This window comes from Drosophila gunungcola, unplaced genomic scaffold (assembly GCF_025200985.1).
Source record: "Drosophila gunungcola strain Sukarami unplaced genomic scaffold, Dgunungcola_SK_2 000001F, whole genome shotgun sequence".
NCBI lineage: Eukaryota > Metazoa > Arthropoda > Insecta > Diptera > Drosophilidae > Drosophila > Drosophila gunungcola.
Genome location: NW_026453197.1, coordinates 10,385,496 through 10,399,446, shown reverse-complemented (window position 1 = coordinate 10,399,446; position 13,951 = coordinate 10,385,496). Strand labels below are relative to the sequence as shown.

The 13,951-nt window shown below is 37.3% G+C and overlaps 2 protein-coding genes across 15 annotated transcripts in view; one reads left to right on the top strand and one right to left on the bottom strand.

The window, feature by feature from the left end:
• The window catches only part of LOC128262234 (AF4/FMR2 family member lilli), a 139,006-nt gene extending 136,704 nt beyond the window's left edge, over window positions 1-2,302 (bottom strand). The window contains 1 exon segment of the mRNA XM_052996376.1: window positions 2,169-2,302. The gene's annotated coding sequence lies outside the window, so the exon portion shown is untranslated.
• Window positions 1-13,951, top strand: part of LOC128262233 (neural-cadherin) — a 130,069-nt gene that overhangs the window by 55,957 nt on the left and 60,161 nt on the right. For 8 of the 14 annotated variants that reach the window (XM_052996362.1, XM_052996364.1, XM_052996371.1 and 5 more), the window contains 8 exons: window positions 2,192-2,642; window positions 3,165-3,381; window positions 3,570-4,355; window positions 4,983-5,216; window positions 5,278-5,469; window positions 8,723-8,913; window positions 11,774-11,963; window positions 13,692-13,874. In XM_052996362.1, the coding sequence (XP_052852322.1) occupies window positions 2,192-2,642; window positions 3,165-3,381; window positions 3,570-4,355; window positions 4,983-5,216; window positions 5,278-5,469; window positions 8,723-8,913; window positions 11,774-11,963; window positions 13,692-13,874 (2,444 nt within the window). Of the gene's footprint in view, window positions 1-2,191; window positions 2,643-3,164; window positions 3,382-3,569; window positions 4,356-4,982; window positions 5,217-5,277; window positions 5,474-7,261; window positions 7,453-8,722; window positions 8,914-11,773; window positions 11,964-13,691; window positions 13,875-13,951 lie in introns of those variants that run through there. The other 6 variants (XM_052996370.1, XM_052996368.1, XM_052996366.1 and 3 more) reach the window with 3 other exon arrangements.

Sequence of the window (13,951 nt, the reverse complement as noted above, 5' to 3'; positions counted from 1 at the left end):
AATGAAAGTGGCTTATGGGTGTGTAAAAAAAGGGGACAAGATATGACAAGGAGTTTCATTAAACTGAAACGAATGTGCGCAGGGTAAGTGGCGAAGATGACGGCTCATTATTGCTACATTTTCCGGGCTATAACTTCTGCGACACTTAATAAAAAATGCCCTGAGTAAGTGGCGTTTTAATACGATATTGATTTAATAATTGTAAATTATTTGAGACTAGTACAGAATACGATAATTACGTTTTTTTTTCAGAACTAAATAAAAAACAGTTCAATTTAAAGTATTGTCATTATTATTTATTATTTTATTTATAAGGTGTCAAAATAACACAGGTTTTTAACTAAAACTTACTGTTTAAAGCCATTCCCTGATTGAAGTGCCAAGTCCATAATTAAAATTGCTTCAACTAGTGTGGATTTATGAAGTTTTTACCATGAAAATCTTAATCACAAATCACATTTATTCATGCCTATTGTAGAGCCGAGCATAATGAAAAACGTTCTCGCTCTTCCTATTAATACTGAAAATCCACACACTACCACTTTTCTATTGCCAGACTGCAAAAGGCGGTTTTCCCCGCTTTCCACCGACCATTTTCCAACCCATCATGTGCATTGTCGCCACGGAAATCCGCCATGTTGGCTGCTGCTTTTGCTCCATGGCGAAACGCAATGCACATTAGTACCGCTCACACACAGTCATAACAATAAAACTCGTTTCGTATTATTTAAATTTCAAATTGTATATGTATGAGTATAGAAAATGGTAGTATTTTTTTTTTTGCGTTTTTGTACCTGCTTGGCACTAGCACAATAAGCCATAGAAAACCGTTACAATGCCAAGCTGGCAGGGAAATAACAAAAGTTGGCAAGAATCAGCAAATAACTCTGCCAAGTTATGCCCAAGAAAATGCTCCAATCCCCCCAAACTTTTCCTCCCGAATCCGTGGCATTTTCTTTATGCGCTAGGCGCAAAGTTTTTTCTTGCATTTTCTGTGCAATCTGTTGAGCGAAAATGTTGTTTATTTCTTTCACTTTTTGGGGAATTTCTTCGCCACGTTGCGTCTTTGTTTCAATTGCAGTATTTGCTTACACGGGTTAAGGGTTAGCCTCTGCTACCTGTTTACAATTCACTTTGCTGCTCTTGAGAAATTACACATGCTTCATCCCCATTTTGGTTCATTTCTTTTTCTCTTCTATTTTCTTTGTATTTTTTCTCGCTTCCCCCCTTTCTTTTTATATGGCGCTCGAATTTCTTTCTTTGTGTTGTTTGTGGGGGGAGCAGGTAATCGTCTGCTTTATTTGCCCGCTACTTCTGCCGACCTTCCACCACCCTCATTTCTCCCTATTTCCGCAAAAAGGAAAAAAGCACACGCCTCTAATAAGCGTCCGTCAGCTTGGGGTTCCCATCGTTTGCCGCTTCTTGTTTGCCCTAACCAAAAAAAAAGAGAAAAAAAGGAGGAGCACAACAACATGATTGGAATTTTCCGGTGCAGACATTTTTTGCAAAGGTTGTAGAAGGAAAAAAAATTGCGACCCCTGCATTACTACCTTTCTCTTTTTTCGGCCTATTATTGATTTCTTTCAAGTTAAACAATTCTTTGTGTTCATGCTTAGCGGATATAATAAGTTGCAGCATTTTGTTCGCTCAAAGGAATATATAAGAAAATATGTTGAAAACATCTCTAGTCCGAAAGTGTTATGTTAAAGTAAATATATTATACATATCATTTAATAAATAAATTGCTCCATCAAGTTCAACAGCTTTAGAATGTTTCAACTTCGCTATGCATTTGAATAAGAAAATATATAAGTATAAATGCTGTTTTGTGTATGTGCATATATAGTTTATGAAAAAACACCTTGCATTTCCAACGCATACAATAAATAAATTAAATCAATTTAATTTGCATTTAAAGCGAACACATTTAGTGCCAGACTTTGGCCTTGCTTTGAGACTGCTTTTCCGGCTGATTGCATTTGAATGGCTTAACCGTAACCCGAGAGCCTTAAATTACAAAGGGGGTCTAGTCGACCATCTCTTATTCCTGTCCCCCCCAACCACCATCCATTAGTTGTAATAACAAAAGCCAAAAGTTTCGGCACGCCGACCGAAAAGACCGAAACACAAACAAACCAACAAGGAAAATGAAAATTTCTCATGCTTACCTTCTATGTTTTCCATCTTTCAGCTGGCATCAAGTATACGGACAACCAGCGTGTGATAATCCTTGTGAAGGATGTGAACGATGAGCCGCCGTACTTCATCAACCGGCCACTGCCCATGCAGGCGGTGGTTCAGCTCAATGCGCCACCCAATACACCGGTTTTCACGCTCCAGGCCCGAGATCCCGATACTGATCATAATATCCATTACTTTATCGTCCGCGACCGAACTGGCGGACGTTTTGAGGTGGATGAGCGATCTGGAGTGGTGAGGACTCGGGGCACCGATCTCTTCCAGCTGGATATGGAGTATGTGCTGTATGTGAAGGCCGAGGACCAGAACGGAAAGGTCGATGATCGCAGATTCCAGAGCACACCCGAGGAACGACTCTCAATTGTGGGCGGCAAAAGAGCCCCTCAGTTCTATATGCCCAGCTATGAAGCCGAGATCCCAGAAAACCAGAAAAAAGACTCCGAGTAAGTCAATACAAATTGAAAAATAAAGCAAACAAAGCAAAAATTGCTAAATCACTTCACTTTGAGTTCAATGTAGAGCTGGGAAACTTACGATGGTGGCCCCATTCGATATTTACGATGTTTTGAGAGCGAAAGCTCGATACTATCGATAGCGACAAACAACTATCGATGGTGGCTCAGAGAGGTAAAAAGTCGATACCTCGATAAGGCCATCGATAGTTTCCCAGCTCTAATTCAAAGTTGACCAGTCATTACCATGTTTGGCCCAGTGTATGCAAATTTTGTGTGGCTGCCAATAAAAGTTATGCATAACAATGTGAACTAGATGGCGGGCATGTGAATGTGTGTATGTGCGCATCCAGCACTGTGTGTGTTTGTCTTCATTGAAATTCAAAAGGCAGTGGAGCGAGTGCCAAGCACACACACATGCAGAGCTTGAAGTGCTCTGGTGATGAACATAGAATTTGCAAGAAAATTTTCCATTTCACATTTACCCCTGCTAACTTTTCGGCATCCTTTCAGCATCATTTCGATTAAGGCCAAGTCGTTCGCAGACCGCGAAATCCGCTACACTTTGAAGGCCCAGGGACAGGGAGCCGGCACCTTTAATATCGGACCCACGTCGGGCATTGTCAAGTTGGCCAAGGAGTTGGACTTCGAGGATCTGCGACAGCCGCATGTGTATTCGCTGATTGTGACAGCCACCGAGGACTCTGGAGGATTCTCCACCTCTGTCGATGTGAGTGTGAATCAATTTTTACACTGCCACAAAATTGTTTTTGGATACTTTTTGTTTTGGGGGAGCTTTCTCTACTTTTTTTTTACCTTAAAAAGAAAGAAGCGATACAACCTAGAACACTCTTTGCTGTACCAATGTCCTGAATGATAAAATACGTAAATATATAAATAACAATGTGTATATTTTAGCTCACGATTCGCGTAACTGATGTGAACGACAATGCTCCGAAATTCGAGCTGCCCGATTACCAGGCCCACAATGTGGATGAGGATATTCCGCTGGGCACAAGCATACTTCGAGTTAAGGCCATGGATTCAGATTCTGGATCGAATGCCGAAATCGAATACCTAGTATCCGATGACCATTTCGCCGTGGATTCCAACGGAATCATTGTGAACAACAAGCAACTGGATGCGGATAACAATAATGCCTATTACGAGTTCATAGTCACGGCCAAGGATAAAGGTGAGCCGCCAAAATCAGGAGTGGCTACAGTGCGTGTTTATACGAAGAACAAGAACGACGAGGAGCCCAAGTTCTCACAGCAAGTGTATACCCCCAATGTCGATGAGAATGCCGGGCCGAATACTTTGGTCACCACTGTGGTGGCCTCCGACAAGGATGGTGATAATGTACGGTTTGGATTTGTTGGCGGCGGCACTTCGTCTGGTCAGTTCGTCATCGAGGACATAACCGGTGTGATCCGACTGCACAATAAAGCCATATCGCTGGACAAGGACAAGTACGAGTTGAACGTCACCGCCATGGACGATGGATCTTGCTGTGTGAATGGCGATCAAACCATCCACACCTCAACCGCCGTGGTTGTGGTCTTCATCACCGACGTTAACGACAATAAGCCGGTGTTCAAGGACTGCAGTACCTACTATCCGAAAGTCGAGGAAGGAGCTCCCAACGGAAGTCCCGTCATCAAAGTGGTGGCCACCGATGAGGACAAGGGTGTCAATGGACAGGTAAGAATGGCAGCTAAGAAATAACAAAAGCATAGTTGTATGAAAGAAAAAAGCGGATCAGTTTATTTATGAATTATTACATAACTTGCAAAACCATATATTTGGCCAATTAATATACTTAAATTGTTCAAAAGACAGCAAATGTCGATGAGACCTTATTCTCTTCTTCCGAATTGGGAAATATAATTTAAATACAATTTTTTTCCATTTAAATATCCATAAAGAAAAAGCTTTTTGATATCAACTAGAAAAGTTACCTTAATTTGTGCATTAACTAATTTAGATGTACATACTAGTCATTACCAATAGCAAAGCACTCTTCAAGGCCTCTTTCGATTATCCTTTCCCTAATTACTTTCCCCTTTCGGGCGGCAGGCCTGATTAATTACACGTTATTTGCGTTTTGAGGCCAGCGCAAACATGATTACCCACACCTAATTGAATTACCTGCATGTGTGTGGAAACGATAGGGTGATTTCATGGCGAGATTTGGCCATAATTTTCTTTTCGTGCCCGCCAAGTTCAATGCACTGTAGAGTGCATGTCGTGTGTGGAGGTCGAACGCCTCAACAGCTCCAATCGCAATTTGTGTCAATCATTAAACAATTTTGCATGTTCTTGCGCCAGGTGAAATACTCGATTGTTCAGCAGCCGAATCAGAAGGGAACGAAGTTCACAGTGGACGAGGAAACTGGAGAGGTGTCCACCAATAAGGTCTTCGATCGAGAGGGAGATGATGGGAAGTTCGTGTCGGTCACGGTTAAGGCCACCGATCAGGGTGATCCAAGTCTGGAGGGTGTCTGCTCGTTCACCGTGGAGATCACAGATGTCAACGATAATCCACCCCTGTTCGATCGTCAGGTAAGTCATATAGTTATATAACAATCTCGAAAACACATAACTAATTATGGGCCTTATTCAGAAATATGTGGAGAATGTGAAACAGGATGCCAGCATTGGCACAAATATCCTCCGTGTCTCCGCCTCCGATGAAGATGCCGACAACAATGGAGCTATAGTATACAGCTTGACTGCCCCCTTTAATCCCAACGATCTGGAATACTTTGAAATTCAGGCCGAATCTGGATGGATTGTGCTTAAAAAGCCGCTTGACGTAAGTGTTTGCTTTTCATTTGGCCTTTAACATTTTCAAAACATCTATTTCCCCATTTATGAGTTTACCAAGTCCCAACTAACCAAGTTTTATAATTTAAAATTATTTTGATTTACCAAAAAAAAAAACTATTTATTTTTACTAACTAATTCAATGACGGATGCTTAGCATCTAACAAGTTCTAGTCAGAATTAGCGGCTTGTAAATATATCTATATACTTTATCATTGTGTTTTCGTTTTTCTTTCAAACTGCACCTTTCTATTCATTTGTATTTCAATGTTCTACAAGTCCGCAAAAAAGTCGTAGGTGAATTAGAATTTGATGTGCAATGAGTGCAAGTTTTTTGCCAAATTCATCAATATCTGCGTTGAGATATAAATTAAAACAAATATTTTTAGTTGTTCCAATTCTTTTGTTTAGTTTATAGTGCGTAAAATTGGCCAACGAAATATACCTAACCACGTGCAAAAAATGCCAAGAAAGCAAATTGATTTTTAACATTTTTTGAAACAAATCAAACTAACACAACATAAGAAACGAAACCCCAAAGTATGTGAAGATGGGATAATAATGCTTATAATAGCTAAGCTGCTTGTTTTTTTTGTGGTACCAGGTTTATAGTTATAAGCAAAATGTATAAAATAGAAATACTTCTGAACGAGTACTCTGAAAACGATCACGAATATTTTTGAGCATCGTTGCATCCCATTTTTGAGGGATCTTACCAAACAAATTTTCAATTTACCTTTTCCAATAGTCTGATTTTTGTATCGCCTCTTTTTAATTTTTACCCGAAAAAAATTCCCCATATGTCCCAAAACAAAAAAAAAGAAACCAAACAAAAACTTTTTGTCGAGACTATGCAATTTTTTGAACGTCTCTTGCTGCAAGCTTTATATTTTTGTATTTTTGAAACCAATGTTTACCAAAGATTTTTGAAGAACATATAATTTTGCATGCCCATGATAAATGTGGCCAAATATTTCTTTATGGAGATGTTTAGGATATATTAAAGTATTTTTGTTTTAACTGCACCTTTATTTCGTTATTTTTTTAATTTCCTAACTTTTTGAGAGAGAAGATGACCGAGGCATTTTAATGGTTTTAATTTTCATTTACCATTTATCTTTACATATCCAAAATTATGGTACTATCGAATGTTAAATCAACAATTTAGGGTTGTTATCCAGTAAGTAAAAGCAATTACTGTAACTGTGCTAACCCCCCTAAAAATGTCATAATACAAAGAAAACTTTAAGCTAACCTGAAAACAGAACTAACTCAAGGAACCGAATCTACTTCATTAAATGTAAATAGTTGTGAAGCTCAAGACTCACTTCATCTTAGGGCAACTCCAAATAGAGCAAGAAATAGTCTCGTCAAAAGAAACAAACCATACAAACCATTTATGTAAACTGCCCCACCAAATTCCTTGTAACAATGCTACTTTGCCCATACTAATCCTGCCCTTATCCCAAATGTTTAAATTTATCCCTTATTTATCGAATTTTTTGTTATATACTTAATTTGTTTTATGTTTCATATACTTATAACAACATTTTATTGAAATAAAACATTTCAACAACGATGCCATCAAATACGTAATCGTAACGTGAACCCAATACACAAACCAAAACGTAACCAATGCTAACATTTTGGGTTCGGTTCTCGACTATTCCCTGCAATGTTAACTCCGTTTTGCTGTTAACGCTAACATTTTGGTCATAAACTTTTTCTACTGCTTCTATCGAAATTCACCCAATCAATCAATCAATCAAATCAATCAACAGCGTGATCGATATCGCTTGAGGGTTAGCGCCTCCGATAAGGGCACTCCCGCCTCGGCAGCCGATGTCGATGTTGAGTTAGATGTCGTCGATCGGAATAATAAGCCGCCCATTTGGGATAAGATCGTTTACGGGCCTATTTACATACGCGAGAATGTCACTGTGGGTACGGTTGTAACATCGGTTAAGGCAAGGTTTGTATAGCCAATGAGAACTCAACACCTAATACTAAAACTAAAACTAAACCTAACTTGAGAGTCTAACAGCTGTCGGTAACCTAGTTTAAAAACAAGTTTTTTGAGAATAACAGCATTTAGCGATTGGTTAACATAGCATTAAGCTTTCTTCTATTTTTAATATACGGTCTTTTTACTGTTAAACGGGCTTTGCGATGGAAATACCCCTTTTTTTGGCATATCGTAAAAGCTCTCAGCGAATACCACAACCAAAAAGTCCTGTAAAATTTGTAAAAACCAATCGAAAATGGAAATGGAAAAATTCAAAATCTGGAAAACTTTTGTTGCTGGTCTGTATTTGATTTTGATGCGAGCAATCTGCTTTTTCTTACGGTTGCCCCTCAGGATCTTTTTGGATTTTGACGAGTCTTATCCCCTTTCTCTCCATCAAAAACACACATAACCCGTTGGATTTGTTCTTTCCTCTCTGATCAGTGATTTTCCCTTTCAAAGACTCAAAAACCCTTACATTAATTAATGCCTGGAATATTGTGAGAATCGTAATGAAATTTTCGGTGTTGGCTTTCATTTGACAATACGCTTCTTTAACATGATAAATCGTCCCTATATTATATAAGCCAAAAAAGGTTGCAGTTTAGTTGTAAGCTATAGGAATGAAGGTAACCACACAAAGTGTTCAAAAATGTTAAAAAGCAATAGTCGAAATCGAAAAGAATTATAACCGCAGCAAACTGTGTAAAGTATGCTATAAAAATTGTATTTATAAAATGCACAAAACCCTATATTAGTTTATTAAAGTTTATATTTTTTTGACATTTTCATTTTAATGCTACTAATGTTTATACAAAGAATATCAACTTTCTTTTTTTTGAAGGCTAGGGTCGAGACCATATAAAATATTTTGCACTGCATTTTAAAATACTTTTTACCGAAGGCCTTAAACTTTAAAAATTTTCTTTTCTCCAGTTTTTTCTATTATGTTCTAACTTTTTTAACCAGAGGTGTTGGCTTACCATTTTCATTTTTGATTTTTAACTATGAAACTACAATTATTATATTTAAAACTTTTTTTAGAAATTGATTATATAAAAAGGTTTCAACTATATTATATAATTTTGTTTTTTGCCTTTTTCCTGAACGAATATCGTATTTACCAACACATATCGACGCGTCTGTCCTTTTTGCAACGCCTTGCTTGATTTTGAAACAAATAACAATTCCAAACGATTTTTGATAATATTGATCGTGAAATGTATATAAAATACAGCGCGAGACATACAAATTAGAGGCCATGGCCCAAGACAAGGGCTATCCGCCATTATCGCGTACTGTCGAAGTACAAATCGATGTGGTCGATCGTGCAAACAATCCGCCCGTCTGGGATCATACTGTCTATGGGCCCATTTATGTCAAGGAAAATATGCCCGTTGGCGGCAAAGTCGTCTCGATCAAAGCCAGGTCTGTTCATTTTTCGTGCAAAAGAGTTAATCACTAAAAAAAAAAACAAAAAAAAAATCAAACATGAAATAAATTTCATTCCATTTTGCTTAGTTCATTTTTAAGAATTGAATATATTTTTTAATATAATCCTAGATGTTTTTTTTTTGTCATATTTTATCGGTTATTGGTGTCATGTCTTGCCGTTTATTTCTGTGTGTTCTGAATGTTTGCTCTAGATGTTCCTTAGATAGTGCAATGCCTTTAAAGAAAGCGTTTCTGAATAGTAGTGTAATACTCATTAACGCTCTCTTCAAATATTAAGTTATTTAATGTGATCACCTTAATAGCTCCCACTTTCCCCATATCATATTTCCCATAGTGCCTTCATTATTTATAAAAGCACTCCAAACTGCACCAAATATACACCCATTATATGCTTATTTCGCACAATTCACACATGTATATTTACATAGCACAGATATTTGTTTTATGATACCTAAATATATTTTTTAAAGCCAACAAATGTTTTTAAAACGCATACAAAGTTTTAGATATAAATTAAAAGGCTAAAGCGCCATTTAATATGTGGCCTAAGCTATGAGATTTGTTATTGTCCAAAATATATAGCAACCCATTTAATGAAAGTTGGCAATAATTCAATATATACATATATGCTTCGTAAAGAGGAATCCCAGTAAATTTAAATTTTGTAGTAGTTTTTCACAAAGCTCAAAAAATAACTAAGTACCTGCAAAATCATTTTGTACCGCCGTAAAGCCAAGGGAAATCGTGGCTTTGGCAAATAAACATACCACATTTTCCTTTTGGACTCATGCAAGTGCTGCATAAACTTGAAATGGCACACAAGTCGGCTTTGTCGCCGCCAACCTTTGCCGCATGATGAGCTGGGTCAGTTTCAATTACCTGCCACTTAGTGCCAGGGGTAAAAAATAAAATATAAGTCGCTTACTGTAGGGAAAAGAGATGGCGACAAAAAAAGTGTAAAGTTTATTTTAAACAAAGTTTTGTTTTTTATAATTGCAATTAAAAAACTTGAAGCAGCGGACTTTAATGACTTTTGACCCTCCGCGACATTATTCTGCTTTGAATCTCCCCGGGCAGCGTTTTATCTTCGTGGCAAACCAGCCACATGGCTCTGGCATTTTAATTATGCGTCAGTCCAAGTCAGTTTTTATATTATCCAATCCTATTTTTTACCATGCACATTCCCCCCTGTTGCCGCACTAAAAGCAAATGCACTTAAGCCGAAAGGCCACGTAAATAAAAAAAAATAAATAAATAGAGTATAAGAGTAAACGCAAAAGTGAGAATACTGCACATACGCACCTGCACACACCTGAGCCTGATTCTGGATCTGCTGTTTAGCGTTAGTTTAGTGCCCTTAAGTACACTTCCGTTCTGTACCCAGCGCAATATTAAGGAAATTACAATCTATTAAACGTGCTTGGGTTTTGCTTTCCGTTTTATTTACTCGCCTCTGTTTTGTTTATGTGTTTGAATTATTTCGAATGAAAAGCATTTTCATCCTTAGTTTTCTTCGCAATTATCTGGTCATGTCCCAGCACAGAAATTTCTTAACAATGTGTATATATACATAAGACGCCATTAGGAGAGGGTTTAAGTGTTTGCAAGTGGGCGGGTTGAAGGACTCCCTAGCGTGCGCGTATGTCATAATAATTGTGTTTTCTCTTGGGGCGCCGCGCGTCCTTAAGAGCTCAAAGGCACAATAGCGGCAAGGTCTAGGGCATTATATCTTTATATCTATATATCAATAGAATTCTGTTAGCTATTGTTGATTTTAGTTATTTGATTTGTTTATACTTACTTTAAGCCAATAGCAATTAGTTTAGGCTTTCAGCAAACTGCAAAAAACCCTACAAAATATATCAAATGTGCTCAGTGTACAGCAACAAATAAGTACATCATTTTCAAGACACTTTATTTTAGGTTTTCCAACACAATCAATGAAATTAAAATCAACTTACACCATCCAATCACAGAACAACTACAAAACGAAACGAAACCCCCAAGAAAATTTCATGCAATCCACAAAAATTTCCCCACCATTTTACCACCCACCATCCCGCCATGAATTTTTTTGTTCGCAACAATAATTTTTGTGCCGTTTTTGTCCTTGGCAACATTTTTCCGCAGTCCTGACAGTTTTCATTTATTCTTAAGACCCGTTCTTAAGGTTTTTTTTTCGCCGCCCTCTTCTGTCAGCTGCAAGTGTTGTCCAGGCTCAAATAATATAAAGTATTTTTTATATATATACAGTGTATATATATTTTTCTCTTTTTTTGCGCCTAATTTGTTTTTCATTATCATGTGCCGAACCCATTCCCGAAACAGTCAAATGGCAATTAGAGTTTTTGAGGCCATTTGGTTTATATTCGGTTTTTTTCGGTTTTTCCATTTTTTAACTGCACAGAAGACGCTTTAAGGAATTTTGTTGTCTACGAATTTTAAAAGCGCACAATTAAAATTTTTGGCCGCACATAATTTTAGAGCAAAAATTCCATTCATGCGTCGTCTTTTTGTATTTTGTCATGTCGCATGTGTTAAAACAGAGACATATTTTTGTATGTGTGAATGTACGAATGTTCTTTAGAGCAAGAGAAAGTTGGTTAATTTAATGCAAATTTCTTTTCTTAAATATATATACCTTTCTCTTGCTCTTGTTTATAATTAAGCGATTGATTTTTGATCTACATTATACATATTAAACAATTTAATTTGTAGTCGAAACATAATTTCACGTAGCAAGTAATAACCAATGTTCTTAAAACAATGCAATTTCAATTTTACTAATGTAATCTTTTATTTTACACTTGACCTTTGGCCTCGACGTCTGCAGTTCGGGTATTGAAGGCAATCCCACAGTTTTCTATCGTCTGATGCCCGGGTCAACGGCCCAAACGAACAAATTTCACACGTTCTACTTGCAACAAAGACCGGACAATGGCGACACTTGGGCCGATATAAAAGTAAATCATCCGCTGGACTACGAGAGCATCAAGGAATACAACCTAACCATACGTGTTGAGGTAAGTAAAGGCCAAACCAAACAGACATTTAAAAGAAAACCCTTAGCGAATTCAATTTAAAGTTCTCAAATGTTTTCACAACTCGCAGACGGCAGACGAAAGTTTTCTAGTCGATCTTAGGCCCAATTAGACATGTATTTGACTTTTGTATTTGAGAATGACTTCCAAATACGTTTGTAATTATTTGATTTAAAAAGTTTTAATTACTTGCGCGAGTTTCCTGGCCGGAAAATGCAAATGGGTGCTCCGGTTTGTTTCGAATTCATTAGAAACTAACTGATTGAGCGACTGAATGATGGACTGGCTGAGTGACAGCCCGCGGCTGAATGCGTAATCAATTGCATTCCCAATCAATGTCAAGACTTAGCGTTTCCTCATTAGTTTGGCCATTCAGCAAAAGACGAATTAAATGACAGACTAAATAAACCGCCCGCTGAAATATTAATGGGAATTCCGCTGCTAACCGCAGCGCATCGTGACAAACTTGCCTAATGAAATGTTATAAAAACTCAATTTCTGCACTCGATGTGCAGGTAAAAAATATCACAAAGTTTCAGTTTCATATTCTGCAAATGACACACTAAAAGCTTATGGTCCCCAGAGGGCCTAAATCGTTTGTTGGGTGAGGGAACAATTTTTGAAAATATATTTGCGGTTTTAGGAAAGCCATGAATGAATATATTTCCGCATATAAAGTTTGACAATTTGTTCGTATTAATTTATAATTAATTTTTTTCGGTATTGCGGTTGGAAAACATGTCAAATTTATTTGTTGTTTGACCTGCGGTTGTGTCTACAACTTTTTTTTGTAACAATTTAGAAACATTATTAATTTGCCGAAAGAAATTAAAGGTTATTTTATAATATGTACATTTTTGGCGACAAGTTATAAAAAAGAAAAATAACTCTTTTAATGTCGTTTTACATTTTTACAGCAACTTAAAAAAACGTTAACCTAAAGCTAATAACTTAATTTTAGTCACAATAGCTAGTTTACACCCTCGTAAATACAGTATTATGGTTTCTGGTTTAAGCTCTTGCTGACAACCAATCAATGTTCTGTGCTCAAATCCCGTCAATAACAAGTCTAATTGCGGGCTTTTCGCAATACGCATATGTTTGTCAAGGAAAATGGAACGGGCATAAAATAAATAATTCATTTGGGCACTGCCTTACCATCAGGGTCCGTGCTGCTGTCGATTTTAGTGTAAACATGTGTTTATGTATATATATATCGATTGCATATGCATTGATTAATAACGTAAGTGCTGAAATGTGAATGCCAAATATTTTGCAAATAAACGTATTGGCAGGAATATTAAGAAGGCCAAGCGGCAATCTGGCCGTAAGACAACTAATAAATGACAAGTTGCCAGTGAGATTTGGCCTATTGATTGATGAGAATTATTAAATCAGTCATCTGGCAAAGTGTAAAACCGACATTCAACTCAAATACCTATCACCAAAAGTAAATGAGAACATGTTTTGCTTGTATAAAACACACAAGAGAGTTTTGCGCACAACTTAAAGTAGGTGAAATATTTTTTAATCAAACAACTTTAATTTCAAATTAATATACAAATATAAACAGGCTGCGAAACTCATTAAGCACATTTTATTGCTTAATTAAAAAACAAACAGAGACCAAAAAAAAAGTTATAAAGAAATCAAAAATAAAACCCTTCTTTAATTGCGTTTTTCCCCATTTTTGTACTTTATTTTTCGCAGAACAACGGGGCCCAGCAATTGGCATCGGAAGCGACCGTTTACATAATGCTCGAGGATGTTAATGATGAAATACCTTTATTCACCGAACGCGAACAGGAAACGGTGCTCGAGGGCGAACCGATTGGCACCAAAGTGACACAAGTGAACGCCATCGACAAGGATGGCACATTCCCAAATAATCAGGTGAGTTCCAGGCTCCAGTGAGTCCCGCACTCCCTCAAATTGGGGTGAAATCGGGGGAACTCGGCGGAAATGCCAGA